Here is a 22,246-nt window from a genome sequence, read left to right as displayed (position 1 = left end):
AACCCCAGGTCTCTTAAGGATTTTGTATTCAATGCAGTTACGTCCTACACCTTAAAAAAAAAATGTTAACATAGTGGGTAAGTTTAATAGCCTTTTTTTAATAAATCACTATTTTAAAAGAATATTTAATAGGTGTCAGTGTAGCACAGCTCTGTTCAAATCTCTTGTACCCTAGAATTACTAGTGTGAGATTCAGGAAATCTACAGTCGATTGATGACAGAATACCTGACAAGAAACATGCAGATGACTTTAATTGTGCCTAATAATCTATACTGGACAACTTTGAGGGGTTAGGTTCATTTTTTTTTTGTTTTTTTTCTTTTTCTAAAGGAAGTTTCTTCCCCTTGTGACTATCACTTCTGAAAGATTAGAAAACGATAAAGCTTCTTGGCATGTTTTATCTTTGTATGGTTCTCTCAACTTCCCTTTAAGTCCTTTCTTCTATGTACTCTTGCAGTTCTCACTTCCTCGGCTTGCATTTGTCCTCCTGTACCTCCCCTGAGCTACTCTGCAGAAGCTGAAAGCAGTTAGCGTGTGCACTCAACACCAGGATGCGCAGCTGCATCCTCCTCCCGGGTTTCAGCGAGGGCAGTGATGCTGGCAGGCATGGGGGAGGCTCCTCTGGGTGCTGCAGGCTGCCAGAGAGCAGGTGTGGTTCCAGTCAGTACTAGCGATGCACCCATACAGGTTTTGATTTAACAGATGTGTGTGGCCAATTCCAGCTAATGCTGGTCCAAGCTCTTCATGTTGGTTATGACTTTACCAGTCTTCTGTGACTTCGGCTGCTAATTAAGTCAGTGCATGAACATTGCTTCTGAAAAATCTATGCAGAAAGGGACATATAGTTTACTTTAAACATAGCTGGGAAGAGTGCTACAGCTCTGTATTTCTACTCGATGCACTATTCAAGTTTTAACCCAAATACAGTAGTAAAAAAAAAAAAAAGAAAAAACAGTTTATCAATATTTGATAAAAGTTTGGAACACCCAAGGCTCTATCTTGTTTTTACAGTCCATGATGAGTTGAGTTCCTTCAACTGGACTTTTCCCTGTGCTCTGTGGGGCCTTCCACATACCTAAACCCAGGAACTTGGAAAAGTTTAGGTGATGTGGCACTACCAGTTACTCTGCTTAAACAGCATGTCATTTGTTTGCCATTTATTATTTTCATAAGATGACACCCTCAGATGTTGATACTAGAAACAGAAAGCAGCTCAGAATGGAAAATCCCAAAATACGATTTTGGCTTTTACAAATAATAGTAATATAAAGGAGTGGATAAATCCCAAACCAAAATTACTTCACTGAATAGTATTTCACTGTTACTGTACTTCAAATCAAACTGGCAGCTGTAATTTATAGTTTGAGTGAAAGCTTCCCCTTAAGACTGAAAACTTGAAATTCAGAAAAGCAAGTTGCTGTGCATTAGGCCTATTTTGGGCTGTTAGTTCTAAATTCTTACAGTTAATACAATTGTTCTGAAATTTCAGGAAAAAAATTGCTAAATGCTTTTGCATCTGTCATGTTCAGAAAGGTCAAATAAGCCCTGCTGAGCTGGGCATGTTGTGTGTCAATGGCAATTCTTCATGCTAATCAAAGATGAGCGTTTTGCCATCCACTGAAACAAGTGTAAGACACACATAATTGCTGGACTACTACATTTCTATACCTAAAACCCCCATATGGATAAATATTTTGAAGCATAGCTTTAAAAGCAGAATCCTTATCTGTACAGCCCGGTCTGAACTGGCAGCAAGAGATAATGCGCCCCAATACCAAAATTGCCCGCAAACTAACGCTCCGAGGCTCCTTTTTAGAAAACCAAGCATCCCTCACTAGGCCTGGGCAACAGGAAGGAGTGATCTCTGTCAATCGTGTGCAGGGAGCCATGCTGCGGACAGAATGCATTTCTCACTTACGTGCATGTGTGTACGTTCTCCTACAAGTCTTATGCATATTCTATTACTTTCCAAGGACTCATTTTAATATTATGAGCTTCAGAACAGTCAAAACTCTTGGTAATTTGGAACCAGCTCTGCCTGACCTTGCCTTGGAGCTGGGGAAAGGCTGCAAACGGCGGCGATCACGGAAGGAGACATCTGTACGGCACAGATCAGGCTCAACACAAGGCGTTACCACCTCCAAAGCACGAACAGTGTCTGGAAACACCACTAAAAAAACCTCGCTACCAGAGGGACATCGTGCCTCACGTTCAAAAAACACGGTTAACTGGATGAACTCCACTCTGCCTTCGCTTAAATCAAAACGCTTCCCGCAGCAGCAGCTCCGCATTGTCCGGACCGCCCGGGGCCCTCCTCGACTCCCGCAGCCCCCGCGGAGCCCCGGCGGGTGGTGCCGCCGCCGCGGCCCGAGCGCGGTGGGTCCTGCCGGCTGCCCGGCGGAGGAAATGGCGCCGCGGCCGCCTCGCTCCGCGCCTCCCGCCTCGCTCCCCGCGGGACAAAATGGCGGCGGCCGCGGCCGGGCCGAGGCGCCGCGGGGCGGGGCGGGGCCGGGGGGCGGCGCGGCCAATGGGCGGCGGCGCGAGGCGCGGAGGCGGCCAATGGCGGGCGGGGGCGGCGGCGCGCGCCCAATGGGGAGCCGGCGCGAGGCGGCCGGGCGCGCGCGCCCCGCCCGCGCGGCTCGGGGCGGCGCTGAGGCGGGCGCTGAGGCGGCCGTTTCCTGTCCTGGTGCATGGTGGTCGGACGGAGGAATTGTTGGAAAATTTCTCGGCGAGGTTAGTATATAAATGTGTTTTTACCCAGTGTGCCTTATTCTAACCACCGCCATCTCCGGCTGGGGCCGCCGCGCCGCCGCCGAGGCCGCCGCCGGGCTTCGCTTCTCCTGCTCCCCCTCCCCATCCCCCCCCCCCCATGCGCCGCGGCCCCGCGCGCGGGCAGCGCCGGCACCGAGCGGCGCGGACCGAGCCGCAGCGCGCGCCGCCCTCCACCCCCCAACCCCGCGCCGCGGGGCGCACGGGGCCGCCCCCCCCGAGCCGCGGGGGCCGCGGCCTCACCCACACCCCCCCCCAGCCCCCCTCAGTGCCCCGCTCCGCGCCACGTGGGGCTGTGGCAGCTCCGCCGCCGCCGCCTTCCCTGCCGCCGCTCCGTTATTCCTCCTCCTGACGCCGTCCCGGGGGGACGGAGGGCGCTCGCCGCGCGGCGTCGGAGCCGCGGGAGCAAGGAGGGATTCGCTGTTCCTGCGCGCAGCCCGCGGGCCACCGCGCTGGCTTCGCCGTTCTCGGCTCCCGCGGGGCCGTGCGGGGTCGTTTTAAAGCGTTTCTTGCTTCGGTTTTTCTTGCCTGGAGCTTTCCGTAGGATTATCAGAAGCTGCTCTTGTAGGAAAACCGCCCGCGATGATGGAAAGATGCTGGTTTTTGATAAAGTCTTAATTGCGGTGCTTGTTCATCAAGGAAAAAAATTACTTTTTTTTTTTTCTCTATCAAAATGATCGTGCGTTTGAGTATAAAATCTCTTAAGGGTTTGTTTTGAACTTTTTGCTTTTTGACGTTACTTGCAGAGTGGCACCAATACTTTTAACAAATATTATCCGTGTTTCCAGCGATGCATAAGCTTTATATCCTTTAAAAGAAAGCATTTTTTTTCTTGTTTTACTTTTCTCAAGGCTCTGCTTCAGGTGTAGTCAGTCTGTTATGTCTCAGAGGACTCTACCGGATATTTGTTGTAGCTCCGAGGTGATCACCTGAAACATTAGATGCAGATGCGTTTGTCCTGAACTGTGACCTTTTTGAGCGAAGTAGCGTGTGTAGTAAATTTTGGCTTCCTTGTATATTTGTCGTGCAGCTTTAGAACGGCAGAGTACAACCTAACTATGTTTTCACAGCTTATTTCCTTGTTTTTTGAAGTCTTGAGTTTTCAAGCTGTGTGTTTGACAGAACTTTTTCATCTGAATTACTGCCGAAAATGAAATGCGGGAATATGTAGTCAAATAAGATGATTGTTTTGGTAATAGGTGGCAGCGGAAATGAGATGTAAAAATAAACACTAAGCAGTTTTAAAAAGTATGTTTCGAATTGATTGTGTAATTTACATAACCTATTCTCGTTATTGTAATGAAATAATGTTTCATTTCTAGTATCCTGTCTGAGGAGGAGTTACTTTGTCTCATATTAAAGGTTTAAATAAAGCAAATGCTTAAACGTGTAGAAAGTCCCACAGGCTTCGCTCTGTCTTTGTGGCTGTGTAGCATTTGACGCTTAAACATCAAAATAACTTCTGTCATGAGCTGGCAATCCTTTTTTTCAGAGGAGACGGGCATAGCAGTGATAAAGTGATGGATGTTCCCTAGTAATGTGTAACAAAAACAAGTCTATAAATTTGGTTTTGTCTGTAGAATAGATCTCAGATTACATAGTGCTTCAGCTCGGCAGGCTGCTGCTGGCCCACACTTCGCTGTCCTGTCTGGGGGAAGGAAATTGGTCACAGTTTGAGCAGTGAACAGGTCTAAGCAGGCGTCTGCTGCTGCTGTGCCCGCTCACAGCTGTGTCTCTGCGTGGGCTGCCTTCGGGCTGCCCTCTCACCCACAGTTCTGTCAGGGGTGCGGAGGGATTAGGCTGAGGCTGCCTCGCGTGAGGTTGGGGGGTAGTAATGGTCTCTCCCTGGACACCATCTTTTCTGAGTACTCCTTAAAGCATTGTGTGCTGTGTGTGTTCTTGCGAACTTATGTATTTGCCTTAATAAAATGTGTGGGTTATGTTATAAAATGGAGCTAAAAAAGGCAACTGTTTTGAACTGTCGGCTTCATTCAAAGTGTGGGATGTTGATCTTCCCTTGAGTAAATGCTTCCAGTGACAGTCTGGTAAATTTTTCTGCATTATGCTGCTTTTTCAGTTGCATGGTGGGGTTGTACTTTGTTCCACCAAGATAACACTTCTTAAATAAATGAAGCTCTTGCTCTTGAAGTGAATTTACAGTTCAAACAAGTTTGGTGATAGTCAGGGTTGACATCAGTTATACCTAGAACTACTTGGTGCTCCCTCAGTCTGTATTTTATTGTCTGCTTTTGGACTCATTTCTGATGACAGGCTTCTCTAGAATCGGAGCATAGATCTGTATTTGCAAGTTAGTTGTTGTTGCCCATATAAGCATAGTCATACTGAGCTGGCATGGTATTACATGGTTTCTCGGATTATGTTTAGATGTACTGTTTTTCAGGTTATATTTGTCCTCTGTTTTTTTGCAATTCGGGCTAAAGGGTGGCAAATCAGCATTTAGTTCCATGGAGTAATGCACTGCTGTTAACTGTCATGGCTAATACTGATACATCTGTAGTGTAGTTATCAGATTACTAATTAACTCATAACCACACAGAACAACCCACTCAAAATTCCCTGTTTTGTTGGCAGTCTTAGTGGATTTGAGGGAGCGCAGACAGGATTAATTGCTTTGGTGATGCAAATTAGACACTTTTGCTGTCTCTTGACAACTAAGAAAGAAGTCTGTTTGACTAGAAAGTAAAATATTGATAGACATAGTTGGTCTCGATTTCTTTCACATTTTTAGCCCTTAAGTATTCACCTAATGTTCCTTGTTTTATTTAAAACACTCACTGATATAACCAGAGGTTTTATGGTATAAGGATTAAGTAGCCTCCTGGACTGCATCCGAATTTAACTGTATCTCTTTACTGATTTGAATACAGCCCTGATGTGCACCATCTGGATTCCTTCTTAGTCAGTATTTTGTGTATATATACTTAATGGTAAAAAACAAGCCCTAAAAGCCAGTAGTTTTAAAAACACATATAGGTTCATTGATTAAGGGCTTTAAGTCTGGTTCTCGCTTTGTGATTTCCAGGAAGAAAATCTGGTTGGAATGAAATGTTGTGCTTTATTTCACTAATGTGTGTGCCTTATATTTTTTTTTTAGCTTATTAAAATTATTTTTAGCTTTATTAATCGTGTTCTAAGTTTTTCAAATATAAACCAGAAAGTCAGGTGACCTGTCATAGGTTCAGCTTTTTTTCTGCTCTTGGGCCCAACATTCGGTTTCTGAGCACGAACATTATAATTTTTTTATATATATATGTATGTATATCTTTTTTTAGTATTAAAAGAAAAATAACTTATTACCAGTCAGTCTGCAGTAAAAAAAGGAGGGGCACAGGGTGAGAAGTTGAGAAAAGAAAGTATGCCCGAGCACTGATAATACAAATTTGGCCAGGAAAGAAGAAATGGGTCTTAACTTGGAGCAATGAATACCATCTGAGTTGAGAAAAACTTGCTGGCTTGTTTTGGCAGGTGAGTTACAGCATTCCAGTATGTCACAGTAGGCCTGCAAGCCATTCCATGCACACACACAGGTTTTCCAAATGATGGACAGGTGTTTTCAGTCACCTTTGAATTTGATGTTTTGAAATGTTTTGAGTTTGAATTTGATGTTTTGGAAGGGATTATGTGGCCGTTTCTCATGCTCACCCTATAGGGCAGTGGACTAAGAACAACCGTCTTGTTAATGCATTGATCACTGACCAGGTGCATTGCTTTACTTTTTTGTACTTCAATAAACTTTCAGAATCCTAGTCTCTGTACCTCTGCAAATGATGCTATGTGGATCTCAATTGCTTGTCACCTTCCATGTGGGATTTTTGGAATTGAATCTCTCTGAAGACTCCCAAATCTGTTTCAGATCTCTGGCTCAGGAAGCTGTGCCGGTCACTGGCGTGGTTACTTAGAAGCAGTGCAGCTGTAGAAGTGCCACCCAAGGCAAATGCATGCGATCATTGAACTAAGTATTTGCTGGTGAGGTGCTTGTCCCAGAGCTGCAACACGAGTTTAATTAGCTTTCTGTCAGTGCTGCCAGCAGTTAATGTACTGATGGGACTGCTCTGACCTCCAGTGATCAACCAGAAATTTCTTCTCTAGTATGGTCAAGAAATGTGAAGTTAGCAGTTATATCTGGGATCAACCTGAGTCTTTTCCACATGTGTAGGACTTGGTGAGTGGCTTTCTGATCTGCTTGCATTTCTTTGTGCCATATATTTGAAAATCATAGCATCTTTAGTGTTCCCACAGTGTGAAATTGCACACATATGCATAATCTTGTAATATTAGAGTAAAGATTTGTGATCTACCTTTATTTACGCCGGTTAACCCAATTAATTTTCTTTTTTTTTTTTTTTTTTTATAAAATGCAACCATTGATCTCTGACAATACTTATAACGTTCACGATTTGTAGACAGGATTTGCAATATAAACTGAATGCATGACACTGTCTTTGTGGAAAAATGACTGCTGGAACATAAAGTAACTACATGAGGCTAAATGTGGTTCTCACTGCTCGCACTGAAGTCAGAAGAGTTGTGCTTGGTTATGGAAGTGGCAAATTTGGACTTGCATTTATGTGTTATTCCTGAAGAGATACCAAAAACTGAGGCAGTGAATTAGTCTTGAACTGCGTTATAAACAGGATGTATCTCTGGTGGAGCAGGAAGGTTGAAATACTGCAAAAAGAGTAAAATGAGCCCTGAGTTTGACTGCAAACCTCTGCTTTGGGCAACGTGAGTCTCCACAAGTTAGCTGTGCTGCCACTCAGAGCGTACACGTCACGGTTATGCAGCTGACAGTGCTGTCAATCTTGATTAGGTCCTTCTCCAGGAGCAGGGTTAGAGCCTGCGGTTCATGACTTGCAACATTTCTTTGCTATCTAGAAAACAATTGTGTAATTTGCTATTAAACTGTATATCTTGCCTCTCTATCTGAATCCAACTATTGTTACCAGACTCTTTAATGGAGGTTTTTGTTCTATATTTCAGCCTTGTTTCCATTTTATACAGTGGATGATTAATGTGGAAATTGCTGTTTAATTACATTTTGCTTGCCTTTACAAGAGATTGGAAAAAAACCCACCGTAAAAGTTAAGATTATAGGAGAAAGCATGTAGAAATTTAGAAATGCCTAACATTAAGTAGTTTGTGTTTGTTCACTAAAAGTCAGTCAGACCAGTTCTAGCATGAAATCAGTGCTTCGGTGCAATGGTAAAACACTGAAAAAAGTAAGTGCTACTCCCGAAGAGAGAAATCCACGTCTCATCTATTGAAGCATTTGATCAAAGCATCCACAGGATTCAGATTTCATTTCTGACCCTGCTACAGATTTCTAATGTGGTACTTGAAAAGTTTATCATACAGGTACATGTGGGAACAAAGGTGGGATTTTAGAGAGCCTTAGCTCTGCTGTAGGTTTGATTTTGGGGTTTGGTTTTTTTTCTGATTTTACAGCTGCCAAATGACTTTATGTAATTAATAAGTTGGTACACTTGGGTCCTTTAAAGAAACTTTGTCCAGACTAGTCAATTTTTCAGTCTGTAGCAGCTGTTTTTTCGCACCAAGACCCAGAACGCTGTAATGCATATTATCAGTTGAAGTGTGTTTACCCAGAATGTTAATTGTAGGTACTGATCTTGATTTTTTCATAAATGTGTGTGAATTGGACCAGTTTGGGGAAATTATTGATATTTCCAACCATATCAGTTACTAAGAACTCTAATAGTGCCAGTATTTAATTCAGGAAAACCTTCATTATATTACTTTGCAGACATACTTAAACTCTGGGATCCAGCTTTGTCAAACATAGGGAATGCAGTTTCCTAAAGTTCCCTAACGAAACTTTCAGTATTGTGGGGCTGTGTCATTTGCCATTTTACTTTTCTGGATTGTTTGTTGGCTTTTATAAGCTCTATAAGCTAAAACAAGTTTTGTACATTATTTGGAAGTGTATTAAAAATAAAAGTGATGTTCCTTTGAAATAATATCCATTTACTTCATTTTAAAACTTCTCAGTACTTTCTGCTCAAGGAGAGTGAGCAATCACAAGATTGCTGAATGGAATAGCATTTTTTCCTGTCTGTCTTTCTCAATTCTTTATTCCTGTATATTCTGGTTTGCATTTTTATAGTCATAAGTTTTCTTCCATGAGTGCTCTTACCAACTTTATTCCATTTCCTGTTAATCATCCTCAAAGAGTCATCTTTTTTTTTTCTCTAAGGAGTTTCAGCTACTGTCGCTGGAGGTTTTTCCTTTGTCCAGCAACACAGTAATTCAGTCATTCCTTAAATGGCAAATTCCTGCTATTTTCCAGCTGTTATTTGCCTCATTCTCAACTACATGGGGTCTCATGCTATCCTTTCAGCCGCTGGAGCTCCCCATTGCCCCAAACCTGCTTTCTACTCCCTGGCAGCATGCCCTCTCTCAGTTCTTGCTTTTCTTTTTAGCTGCCTTAATCCTATCTCCTGTTTCAGTTGTTCAATTCCTAGTTTTCAGCAGACACTTCTTTCCAGTTGCTAGATTGAGTTTACATAAAAACTCTTCTAACATTGCATTTTTTCCTCAAAAACAAGTGGCAGCACTCCAAAGATCCTATTTGTTTGAGTGTGAGTGGAAGGATAAATACAGGAGGTGTTCTCTAGATATGCAACTTCATCAAATCCTTTATTTTTCACAAACCTCTCTCTTCTCCCCTCTTTCCCCCTTCCTGCCTCGGTTTCTGAGTTTGGAGGCTTGAAGTGTACTTAAGTTCACAGTTTTTTATTGTTCATAGAATTGTGGGAGTGGTTTGAGTTTGTTGGTGGTTTGGATTTTTTGGTTTTCTTTGGGTTTTTTTGGTTTTTTTTATTTTATTTTATTAAAATGTTGTACCTATTGTCCCATGCTGAAGAGCATATTGTTTTCTATCAGTGTAATGTTTGGAGTTTACGTTACAGGTGCAGCTTTTGTCAAAAAGCTTAATAAAGTCAGCAATGCACATTACCTACTCCATGCTTTTGCTGTTGCTTCCTTCTATCAGACACTGTTTTAAGTTTAGAGATTTTAAGTCTAATTATTTTCTGTCTCAGCTGATTTTTTTTGTGGGAAGTATTTTAACCAAATTGATAGTAAAATTTTCTCTGTGTGAAACCATAGGCATATTCCAGTGACTAATCACTACCGGAATGCAATATGCATTACTGTGCTATGAAAGTCTTCCCAAATATCATCATTAACATGCCTTTGAAAATTACAACTTGTGTATGATCTGTGAAGATTTGCAGGAGTTCACAAAGTCAAGCCTCGAGTTTTCACTTCAGTGAGTACCTCGTGACTAAGTCTGTGCTTCTGTCTTTTCTGTAGGACAGGTTTCGAGGTTAAGCAGAATGCACGTGCTTCAATCTTGTTGAGCAGCCACGCAGGCCCCACCCCAGGGTTCACGTATTTTCCTAAAAATGGATGCTTTCTGCTGCTTTTTAACTAATGAGGTGCAGTATTTGAAGTGGGTAAAGGAAATCTTTCTGTCCCAGATCCTTGCTGACAAATTTCCTGGCAGACAGGAGTTTTAAAGAAGAAGTTTAATGATGCAAATGCGCAGAAATAAAAGCAATGAGGTGGATTAGAGGAAGAAGCTGGTAAGATTCAGTTTGGAAAAAGGATGAAGCCAAATTTGCTGGAAACTGAGGAGCAAGCAGCATGTAAGCCAATTAGCAGAAAAGGTGGGAAAGAGGGTGACTGAAGGTTGAGTTAAGGGAAGAAACTTGTGTTTGATTGAAATGGACTGGTTTCAAAAAAATTTAATAAAAATAATAGGAGACCAGATTTGCGGAGTGGATGATGTACCAACAGCGTGGGGGTACTGTTTTAAATGTATGCACTATCAAAACTATTAGATATCATAGAACAGTTTAAGGTGGAAGGGACCTCCATAGGTTATCTAGGCCAGCCCCAGTCAAGGCAGGTCTGATTAGACCAAGTTGCCCAATGCTGAGTCAAGCTAAGTCTTGAATGCCTACAAGGACGGAGAGTGCATAACCTTTCTTTGCTATGGGTTCCAGTACCTTACCATTCTTACTGAAAAAGAGAAGTAAGTAACACTGTAGCAGCAGTATCTCTATGATAGCTTGACCCATTTCTCTACAGCGTGGCTGAACTTTATATCTTCTTTAGTTCCTTCCCCATCCTCTTCCTCAGAGTTCATAGCACCGGCTAGTCAGTCTTCTGCACAGGGGAGGAGGAGGAGACGCTGACAGTGAGTAGGACTTCTGTCTGAGGGTACTTCTCCCTACAAAGCAGAGTAACTGAGCAAAACTGCTCCATCACGAAAGAGCGAGTGAAAGCTGGGGTTCTGCTCTTTGGGAGGGTCCTGGTGCTACAGCCTCTGTTACAGGGGATGTACTTCTAAGATGGGTCTGAACGTGAACTGGCTTGAGACAAAGAGATATGAAGGTGATAGACAATGGTGTGATGGACGTGTAGAGCAGAGCAGCAGTAAGAGAAGGTTTAGGAACTAGGTGCAGAAGGAGTTGATGTGGACATGGGAATATTTTAGATTATTTTGACATTGAAGGATGGAGTTAGATTGGGGAAAAGAGATTTGCTGGAAATTTGGGACCACAACAGGACTAACTGAAGAAGGAAGCTGATACTTCAAGGAGAAAGGACAGAGCTAGGCATAAGAAGCTAGTGGAAGCACAGAGGTTTGGGAAGAAGATATATTGGAAAAGATAAAGTAGTCCAAATTGGGAGAAAACAGCAATATAATCTGTGTAAGTTACAGCACGTGATTGTCCAGGTTGATATTCCATATTGGAATAGAGGCAGTGAACATCGCTGTGTGTTGTACAGCAGTTCACTCTGATTTATTTTTTTCATGGTGTCATAATAATTAATCAGCCATGGTACAATAAAAAACACTGCAAAATAATTTAAACTATTACTTTTGCTCCTTTGGCCTTTGAATTTATCTTGCATTAGATTTCTTTTTCTCCCAAAATAGTTATTGGCCCTTTAAAGCAATTGGTTCTGCTCAGCCTCATTCAAGAATTTGCCGTTGTCTGCATTTGACTAGCTTCCTCTGTACTTCCCCGAAGTTGAGAGGCATAATCTCTGGAGAAAGGACATTATTCTATTTTGAAGGCAAATAGTATATTAAAGATGCTGGGGGCTTCTTCAAAGAGACTTTGTCTAAAACAGGGAACAGTCTAAAGGATGGCCAAGGATGTCAAGGACAACAAGAAAAGCATCTATATGTATATCAGTGCTAACAGGGAAGTCTAGGGAGGATACGGGCCTTCTCCAGAAGTAAATGGGACACCTGGTTGCCCAGGATGTGGAGGAGGCTGAGGTTCTGAACAAATTTTTGCCTCAGTCTTCACTGGCCAGGGCTCAAGCCACCCTGCACAAGTCACAGAAGGCAAAGGCAGGGACTGGGAGATTGAAGAACCACCGCCTGTAGGAGAGGATCAGGTGCAAGACCATCTAAGGAAGCTGAAGGTGTGTAAGTTCATGGGACCTGATGGGATGCATCCATGGGTCCTGAGGGAACTGGCAGGTGAAGTTGCTAAGCCACTGTCCATCATACTTGATTAGTCATGGCAATCTGGTGAAGTTCCCACTGTCTGGAAAAGGGGAAACAACCTTCATTTTTAAAAAAGTTAAAAAGGAAGACGCAGGGAACTATAGGTCAGTCAGCCTCACCTCTGTGCCAGCAAGATCATGGAGCAGATTCTCCTGGAAGATCTGCTGAGGCGCATGGGGTTGAGAGGGGGGTGGGGTGGAGGAAGGAGGTGATTGGTGCCAACCAGCACAGCTTCACTAAGGACAAATTCTGCTTGATGAATTTTGTGGCCTTCTATGATGGGGCTACAGGATTGATGAATAAGGGAAGAACAACTGCTATCATCTACCTGGATTTGTGCAAAGCATTTAACAGTGTCCTGCATGACATTCTTGTCTAAATTGGAGAGACATGGATTTGATGGATGGACTGGTTGGTGGATAGGGAATAGGCTGGATGGTTGCTAGTGGCTCACTGTGCAAGTGGAGACCAGTGATGAGTGGCGTTCCACAGGACTTGGTATTGGGACCAGTGTTGTTTAACACCTTTGTCACAGACATGGACAGTGGGATCGAGGCACACTCAGCAAGTTTGCCGTTGATGCCAAGCTGTGTCGTGTGGTTGACACTGCAGGCAAGAGATACCATCCAGAGGGGCCTTGACAGGCTTGAGGGGTGGGCATGTGCGATCCTCATGAAGTTTGACAGTGCCAAGTGTAAGGTCCTGCACCTGGGTCAGGGCAATCCCAAGCACAGACACAGGCTGGGTGGAGAATGGATTGAGAGTAGCCCTGGAGAGAAGGACTTGGGTGTGTTGGTGGATGAGAAGCCCAACATGAGCTGGCAATATGTGCTTGCAGCCTGAAAAGCCAATCGTTTCCTGGGCTGCATCAAAACAAGTGAGAGCAGCAGGTTAAGAGAGGTGATTCTGCCCTTCTACTTTGCTTTCATGAGACCTAACCTGGAGTACTGCGTTCAGCTCTGGAGTCCTCAACAGAGGAAGGATGCGGATCTGTTAGAGCGAGTCAGAGGAGGCCACGAAGATGCTCAGAGGGCTGGAGCACCTCCTGTATGAGGCTAGGCTGGGAGAGTTGGGGTTGTTTAGCCTAGAGAAGAGAAGGCTCTGGGGAGGCCTTAAAGCAGCTTTCTGGTACTGAAAGGGAGGGACTACAGGAAAGCTGCGGAGGGGCCCTGTGTCGGGGAGTGCAGTGACAGGACAAGGGGCAGTAGTTTAAAGCTGAAAGAGGGGACATGGATATTAGAAAGAAATTTTTTTACTGTGAAGATGGTGAGGCACTGGCACAGGTTGCCCAGAGAGGTCATGGATGCCCCATTCCTGGAGGTGTTCATGGCCACGCTGCATGAGGCTTTGAGCAGCCTGGTCCTAGTGGGAAGGCTACCTGCCCATGGCAGGGAGGTCGGAACTGGATGAACTTTAAGGTCCCTTCCAATCCAAACTATTCTGTGATTCTATGAAAATAGACAGGAGCTGAAAGGCCCTTGAGATGCAGTCCCTGATGGAGTTGTTTCAGAAGATAGTTTTAGTCAATACCGGTGGTTGTACAGCCTTTCTTTTCCAATGTGTGAAATGGTCTCTCTGTGTTGCAGCCAATTTCCGTCAGGTGTCCTTAAAACTGAATGAATGGAAAACATTGACAATGCAAAACACTTAACAGACAGACAAACTCTGCACCACCAGCATCTAATACCATAATTATTTAATTTAACTTCATATGACTTGGCAGTTCCTTTAGAGAAGCAGTCCTTGTGAACTAGTCTGGAATAAAACTTCTTTTGGTGGTAGTTGTTTGGTTGGTTTTTTTCAACTGCATCAGTTTTCTGATCTTATTTCCAGTGCAGAATATGGACACTGAGGGCAGGGCCACTTCACTTCTTTGCTTATTTAAGCTGATCCTGTAGCTACAGCAAGTTGTCCCACTTTTGATTTATGAGCAAAATGCTTTCTAAGTGTTTTGTCCCTATTTTGAGATAGGAGGGGATAAATGAGTAATAGGGAAAGAAGTTCCTGTTCCAAAGTCAGTAATGCAGAGATGGCAGGGGAAGGAGTTTAACTCAGGATCTCTTATGTCCTTGTACAACTCCTTGTCCCTTAAATTATAGTATCAAAAGAACCTTAGCTATTTCATTTTCTTGAGAAACGTCTAGTATAAATGCACATTAGTCTGCATGGCTTCTCTGCACTGGCTCTTCTTCTGTTGTATTACAGCTCTTTTAGAGACTATTTTCTAGAAAAGCTTTTCTTTAAAAGGATGGCAGAAACAAGAATTTCCCATCTTCCTGTGGATGTTAAAATCTCTCTCACCTCATTTGAATTATAATTTGGTTTCTATTTTATCTGCATCTTCTTTTTGATGCTTACAGTTATTCGAGGTTCAGAATCTATATTGTGAGTCCATATTTTAGTTTCCTTAATGTTCCAGGTAAATATTATGTAGGATTTTAATCTTGGAAGACGTATTTCCTACTGAATTGTGAACTGATCATCAGTGTTTTTTTATATATGATTTTCAACACGGCATGTGAAGAAACTTGCTCTTTTTTTTTTTTTTTTTAAACAGGAGGTGTAAAACCTTCCTAAGGCTACTCCTTCCACTTCCTTTATTAAACTGTATTTGTTCCATTAACTGGGCTCTCAACAGTTAACCAAGCTGTCAATAATATCCTCATACACGCCAAGGTGATTGAGACTCCAGGCCCAATATCAGGAGGTAATGTGGGTACTCGGTATAACATCACATGGAAGGTTAGCAGGGCTTGGACTGTAGTGACACATTTGTCTGGTTAAAGCACTTTAGGCAGCCAAAGAGCTGCAGCAGCTGGACGTGGGTCAGCTTTTTCTCTGCCAAGGCTAAGAAACTCAAATAGTTGCCTCCCTCTGTAGGAAATTGGCTCTGGCATAAAGTCAGTTGGATGTATTTGGGAAATACTGCTCAGGTATAGTTTTCAACTACTAAATTAGCACACCACACCTTTTAAATACTGCGAGCATGCGGGAGTACCTAAATGGTCTAGTTTTGCTTTCATTATTCTTTAGCTTGGATGTAAGTACTTGCTTCTCACTCATCTTTGACACCACTGAGTTGCTTGTTCGAGGGCAAATTTTTGGACTGTAGAGGTAAAAATAGCCTAGTTCCTTAGAAATATAATAAATCATAAGTAAATTAAAAAAAACTAGATTATTCTTCTTAGCCGTGAATTATAAAACGGCAGATCATAGAGCCATGCTAAGTTTAAAAGCTGTGTTTATCTGTAACCTTTTTGTGAGATGATTTTACTGCTTCTTATTGTAAGAAAAACTCTTGACAATCAAGAAATTGGGATGGGGGAAAGTTGCTTTAATACTGTGTGGCCTAGACTACAGTTCTGTGTGAACCTCCCTTCCTTTCAGCCACATCTAAGCGTATGTTACATTAAGGAAAGGGCTTGCAAAACTCAGAGACTCTCTTTTTGTTTTGTTTTTTGGGGGGGAGGAGGGTTTTTCCCTGTGGTGAAATCCAGCATGTGATTTAGTAGAACACAATGTTATATGAATTATCTTTACACCTTCTTCATCTAATAATATTGAAAATTAGTAATAGCCTTTGAGCTTCAGTTGACTTCCTAATCTCCCATATTGAAACCTGTCTGGGTAGAAGATAACTATCCAAAGGGGTGGCTGTATCTGGTTCTGGGAGATACATGCGGAGTTGTGACTGTTGCCCACTAATCAGTGTCCTGTTGTCTTATCAATGAGTTTTATCATGAGGTACTTCATTATTTTCAAGGAGAAAATTTTTTACAAAAGATTTTTAATACAAACTGTCGTCCAAAATTTAGGGAAATAGTTGGATCATTCAGTCAGACCTGCAAATGAAGTGCATATTGCCCAGTGTGTGACAGATTCTGAATCTTTTACTGACACCAAAGAGATGTTTAATTTATAGTTAAAGCCCTACTTTTGTCATAGGTGGCCAGAGGGGAATTGTCAGCCTTATTTCAGTTCTTGGGACAAAAAGATATCATTACTTATACCGTCCTTACCACCATTATTCTTTATACATAGGCTGAATAATTCATACTTAACTGAAATCTAATGTGGTTGATGCAGTTCTATTAGTAACAGCTGCCTGAAGTTCTTAATAGCTTGGTTAATTGGCGTAATAATATTTACTTATTCCAAATAACTTTTTTTCCTCTTGAGTATTTTTCAGGTAAGTAAATCATTCATAGCATCTTCTTTATAAGGCAAGTAACAGAAAATACTTGTAGCAGCTGTATAAAAGTCTAATTAAACTTGGATTGTCTCTAGCTAGTTCTAGTTCTTGTCACTAATTAGTTCTGGTTCTGTGTTTAAATTTTCTATGTTTTGTGAATACTTTCTTTCTAGGTAGACAATGTTATTAGCTCAGATAAATCGAGACTCTCAGGGAATGACTGAATTTTCTGGAGGAGGAATGGAGGCCCAGCACGTGACTCTTTGTCTAACAGAAGCTGTAGCTGTACAAGGTGAACCCTCAGGTTAAAATATCTCTATGTTATTTTCTGTTTGAAATTCAGATAAAACTCTAACTCACATAGTGTATTCTAAATTAAAAATCTAACAGAAATTTTTCTTAGTTAACTGAATTTGATTAAATTCACTAATTTAATTCTGAAAGGAAATTATCTTTTAATTAAGGTACTAGGAGTGTAAATGTACCAAAATAGGAAATATAAAATCTGACTTTATTCTCACTGTAGTTTTACTGTTCTAGCCTTCTTAACTTGAGTTTATAACTAAGTATGTATTAGGCAAGTTAAGTTTTAAAATAGATTGGTGATTTAGGATTGGTTTAAACTTGATGTTTTCTGGCAGCTTTGTTATGAGTTACACAATTACAACTTTTTCTTAAATTTATATTTTACTCTAAATAGATTTGTATATAGTAATGACAAGTAATATTGTGCAAAACAGAATTATCAATGCAAGCATATATGTAGTTATTTCACTGTTAACATTTGTGACCTAATTAATATTTCTCTTAAAACCTTAGCTTTTTAGTTATTTATTCAGTGCTATTTTAACTTTTTTAGGTAAGGAAAATAACATTCTAGCTGTCATGTTAACAGAGCAAAATCTTGAACACGTGACTTTAGTATACGTTCAAGGTTCAAAAACCAGAAACGGAGTAAGAACTAGTTCCCATTGTTATTTCTGAAATCATTATGCTTTAAAGGGATGTAATAATTTCTGGAGGTGGTTGAGTTGTGATTTTTAGTTTATGCTGGTCATAGTGAATATGAGCTTTTTTCCTTGCTAGATGGTGACAACTTAGAAAACATGGAAGGTGTAAGTTTGCAAGCAGTTACCCTTGCCGATGGCTCCACAGCTTACATACAGCACAATTCTAAAGGTAAGTAAATGACTAGTTTTTGATCAATTGAAATTGTATTCCTCTTTTTAACCTTGCCTTTGGATCATAAACCCTTTAGTTTGTAAAGTCAGGCAAAATCTGCACGATGTTTATGAAGTTCCAATTCCAGTTAGGAATTGCAGGCATTGCAGTGATACTCTAAAATAAGCATTTATTTCTGCTACTAATAGGATGCACATATCAAATGCAGAACGTAAGTCAAACAACAGTGAGATGATCTTTACATTTTAAAACCAAATATCAACATTCTGCCTAATAGATAGGAAATCAGGCCTTTACCTTTTTTTTTATCCCAGAGTTTGAAAAATCTGTAGACTCACACTGTGTGTACTCTACCAAAAATTATTTTTCAGTGATGTTTAATTGATACTTTAAACCAGAAAATACCAACTGTGTGTTTAAACTGCTATGTGTCATGCAGAATATTTTTTAAGAATTCTAATTATGTATTTCAGATGGAAAATTAATGGATGGCCAAGTGATTCAATTAGAAGATGGTTCTGCTGCTTATGTTCAACATGTACCCATGCCTAAAAGCAGTAAGTGTAGTAATACAAAGAATGTATTCTAAAAATACATATTACTGATAAATATTAATATTAAGTAATTAACCATCATTATAATATCTTGATTTCTTATTTTAATGGAAACAGTCATGAAGAGATCCTAGATATTTTGTAGTCTGAACATTAGTGTATTTAGTGTTTAATCTTTTCAACTAAAGGACTTTTCAAACTATCGTTGAAGCATTGTTATTCTTTCTTCCAAACAGGGGACAGCTTGCGTCTCGAAGATGGACAAGCAGTTCAGCTGGAAGATGGAACTACGGCATTTATTCATCACACCTCAAAAGGTAAGTTTTTTCAAGTATTATTTATTGCATTAGAATTCAACAGAACTTCAGCCGTGTAAAACATGGTACTCGTTTTGGACTGATGTCATTTAGTTAAGATTCCCAATGTAGACTGCTTGTTGCTTTTGGTTTGTGACATCTGGAGATTATTGAAGTGAGGGAGGTTCAGTGCCTTGTTTGGGCCTCATATAACAGTTATAAACAGATTTTAAACCAGCATATTTCACTGGTTTTTTTAGCTCAGGATCGCATTAAAGTATGTATATGTCGGATTAGTAGAGAATGTAAGCCCTTATACAGGTTTCAGCAATAATTGCATGTGAAAATGAGAAGAGAATGCAGGTAAGAGTCAATCAATCAGTCGGTCTCTCTTGAGCTAAAGAATGTAGAAATTGGCTTAAGTTTTAAAGATGACGCTCTTGATGATTTTGCCATTAGGTAGTAGGGCAGAAAATGCGACAGCTGACAGTCAAGAATACAAACTTATTTATTTTAAATGATGTCTTAGATTTCTGCAGATGATTACACTAGTCTTGGAAATAGCACTACTTCCTTACAAAAAGCAAACAAGTAGATATTTTACGTCTGTTTAAATGACTGTGACAAGCATTACATTCTATAATCGTCAGTGCTAAGAGGAGAGAATGCCATCAAGAACTTTTTCCTTTAAAGTCATCCTATATTTTGTGTTTCTTTTGCATGATTCTGTTTTTAAAATCAGATTAATGAATTCTAAAATCTGAAGTACTGATATCAGTTCATGTGTTACGTTATTTTTGTTTAATTATGAGTGGATATGAAATGGAAAGCATATTTATCTTCCTGGTTTCCTTTGTAAATAAATCTCGACCAATATAAAAATGGATTTGTGATTTTATAAGTGTGCAGAAATAAAGCTACGGGCTAAAATTTCATCTGTGCTATTCGTGTTAATATTTGTGTCTCTCATATACTCCTGTTTATATTTTTCGTGTGTTTCATACATATATATGACTTTAGGAGGCTTTTCCTGACCAGCAGTTTCTTGTGTTACATGCAGGCATTGCCATTCCTTTTCTCTCGTAACACTTTGTGATATTATTTCTCAGACAGTTACGACCAGAGCGCGTTACAAGCAGTCCAGCTGGAGGATGGAACAACTGCCTACATTCACCACACGGTGCAAATGCCGCAGTCAGATACCATTTTAGCCATTCAAGCTGACGGCACAGTGGCAGGTCTTCATACAGGAGATGCTACCATTGACCCAGACACTATCAGTGCTTTGGAGCAGTATGCAGCCAAGGTAGACTTTAAGACATTTTCTCTATACGTAACGTTTTAATGTAGCATCACAAGATACCTGGCAGCAAAAGCCAACTGCAATCTAAGAATTAAAATGATGATTAAGGCAGTCTTCGGACTATTAGAAGAGAGAACACCAAACCGTCATGACGGCGCTTCACTATTATGAGCAGCTGCAGTGTGTAGTGTTGCATAAAGAGAAGAAAGATAGAACACTGGAATGATATGTTCTTGATTCTTGTTCAGGCACAATTGCTGAATTATTTTTCTTTTCCTTGCATTGAGGAGAGTAGGGCCTGGCATACAGGGCAAGGGCAACACAGGCTATGATGTGCACAACAGACAACTAGACATTTACTGAGTTTGCGAAAAACTTCTTTGATCTATATTTTCAATAGTAAAATGTAGTATGATGCTTAAAATTCATGTTGTCCACTTCACTGTAGTTCTGTAAACATGATGTACGTATAATAATAGGCACTGCAATTTTCATAACTGTAGTTCAGCAGTGCCCCTGCTGCAGGATGATTGCCATCAGTACATGCATTGCTCTGAAAAAAGGAGCGGGTGGAATAAATTTTAAAATCTGTCCTGAAGTGTCACTGAGAGTTGTCAAATTTTGGTAGAAGGACCATTAAGATTAAATTTCTTATACACTATTCTTTCCATTATACTTCTGTTGTAATTGAGGACAGCCAGAGAAAGCCAGTCAGATTGTTTTATGTTTAGCTATGCCTTAGTATTTCATAAAATAAAAGGTAATTCAAGGCTAGTTGAGCTGTAGTGACAAGCTTTTACACATTCCTTAGCTGCTGTTTAATTTAGTTTTAAATCAGTAATAACTGTCTGGCTTAGCAAGGAGCTATGTTAATCAGAATTTGTTATGAGTTTCTGTTTTGAGAAGGTGAAGAAGAAGCAGAAGAAATGCAAATTTGCATTTGTCTTATTTATATCAACATATGGTTTTTAATTATGTGATTTCTTTTTTCTGTAGTGTACTTTTGTGTGTCTAGGAAAAATGCTATTTATTTTCTTTAAGCTTTCATTTCAGAACCTTATTCTGAAAGGTACTGCCGGAATCTCTCAGGGAAAGTCAGTAGAAGTGTGTTTTCAAGTATTGCACCTATTTTACATACAAAAGCAAACAATAGCTCAATCATCACAACCCCGTCTTTCTCTTAAAAGGAGAAATGTGGGTTTGTGAGTCTACTCTGTGTCCGTGTACGCTTCCTAGTGAGGCAACGTATACTTGTAGCAGCTGGTATAGGAACATTGAAAAAGGTACAGGAAGGTGCAACAATGATGACCAAATATATGAAATACATGAAGTAAGTATATGATAGAATTTTGTAACATTTTAAGCAGCACAGAGAAGAGTAGAGATTTGCCATTGTCTTTACTGATGCAAGAACTGAGAAATGATCAGATGGAACTCTCAGGTGACAGGCTCAAGAAAAACAAGGGAAGAATACTTTTTCAGACAGCACAAAGTTAAGCCATGGCACTGCTTGTAGAATGCTTATTGTGGATACTAATATGTCTCTCGTTTCAAAGAGTAATTACATAAAGAAAAATGCATCCAGGACTATTAGGTAGAAACATGTAACTAATAACTCAGGAAGTTCCTAAACCACAAATCGCTTGGAGGCTGGGACAATATTTCTGGGATTGTATCACTACTTGGCCTGTTCTTTAATCTTCTCTAGCTTCTGCTGCTGGCTGCTGTTGGAAACAAAATTATGCACTAGACTGACCTGTAGTTGGAGTCAGCATAGATGTTCTTAACTAAAGGTAGACTAAATCTTTCTTTAGAATCTTAGACAGTCTTTTATGAGAAACTCAAAGATCTTCCTTGGAATCCTTCCAGAATTCTTCCAGTACTGCAGAAAACAGAGAGGTTTAAAATTGGATATCTTACTTTTTTTGTTAACTTTGAAGGTTTTCTCTTAAAAATTAAAAAAAAAAAAATTATGGCAGATTTGGAGAGTGGTGGTTCTCCTCTGTTGCCCTGTCCTACCTAACAGACAGAAATAGCAAAGATTAGTGGGATGCCCCAGGTCAGTGTAGAAACTCGCTAAGAGAGTTCATCGAAGAGATCCAAGAAGACTACGAAGCAGCTCACAGGAAGCAGTGGAACGTGTACATTTTCCATTGTCCTCTCCTTCTCTTTTAGGCATAGTACTACTTTCCCACATCTTGCAGAGCACATGCAAAGCCATAAATAGTCCTCTTAATTTTAAGCTAAGTCAATGCTACCTTCCTCCCAGAGCAACCAAGGAAAAAGGCGATCTTTGCTCTAAGTGAACACAAAGTCAGAAGATGTGTAACGTAATTGTGAGGTTACAACACATACTTTTCTTCCAAAATCTGTTTTCC

General features: G+C 40.7%; 1 protein-coding gene across 2 annotated transcripts in view; it reads left to right on the top strand.

The window, feature by feature from the left end:
• The first annotated feature begins 2,628 nt into the window (after positions 1 to 2,628).
• ZNF143 (zinc finger protein 143) overlaps positions 2,629 to 22,246 on the top strand; it is a 42,632-nt gene continuing 23,014 nt past the window's right edge. Inside the window, exons 1-6 of one of the 2 annotated variants that reach the window (XM_069857597.1) lie at positions 2,629 to 2,734; positions 16,707 to 16,825; positions 17,620 to 17,712; positions 18,189 to 18,272; positions 18,506 to 18,586; positions 19,675 to 19,871. In XM_069857597.1, coding sequence (XP_069713698.1) covers positions 16,714 to 16,825; positions 17,620 to 17,712; positions 18,189 to 18,272; positions 18,506 to 18,586; positions 19,675 to 19,871 — 567 coding nt within the window. In that variant the 5' untranslated portion in view covers positions 2,629 to 2,734; positions 16,707 to 16,713. Of the gene's footprint in view, positions 2,735 to 16,706; positions 16,838 to 17,619; positions 17,713 to 18,188; positions 18,273 to 18,505; positions 18,587 to 19,674; positions 19,872 to 22,246 lie in introns of both variants that reach the window. The other variant, XM_069857596.1, reaches the window with a different exon arrangement.

The sequence above is a fragment of the Phaenicophaeus curvirostris genome, chromosome 5 (assembly GCF_032191515.1).
Source record: "Phaenicophaeus curvirostris isolate KB17595 chromosome 5, BPBGC_Pcur_1.0, whole genome shotgun sequence".
In the NCBI taxonomy this organism is placed as follows: Eukaryota; Metazoa; Chordata; class Aves; order Cuculiformes; family Cuculidae; genus Phaenicophaeus; species Phaenicophaeus curvirostris.
Note: the sequence above shows the minus strand (reverse complement) of the source record. Positions and strands in the feature narration are given on the sequence as shown.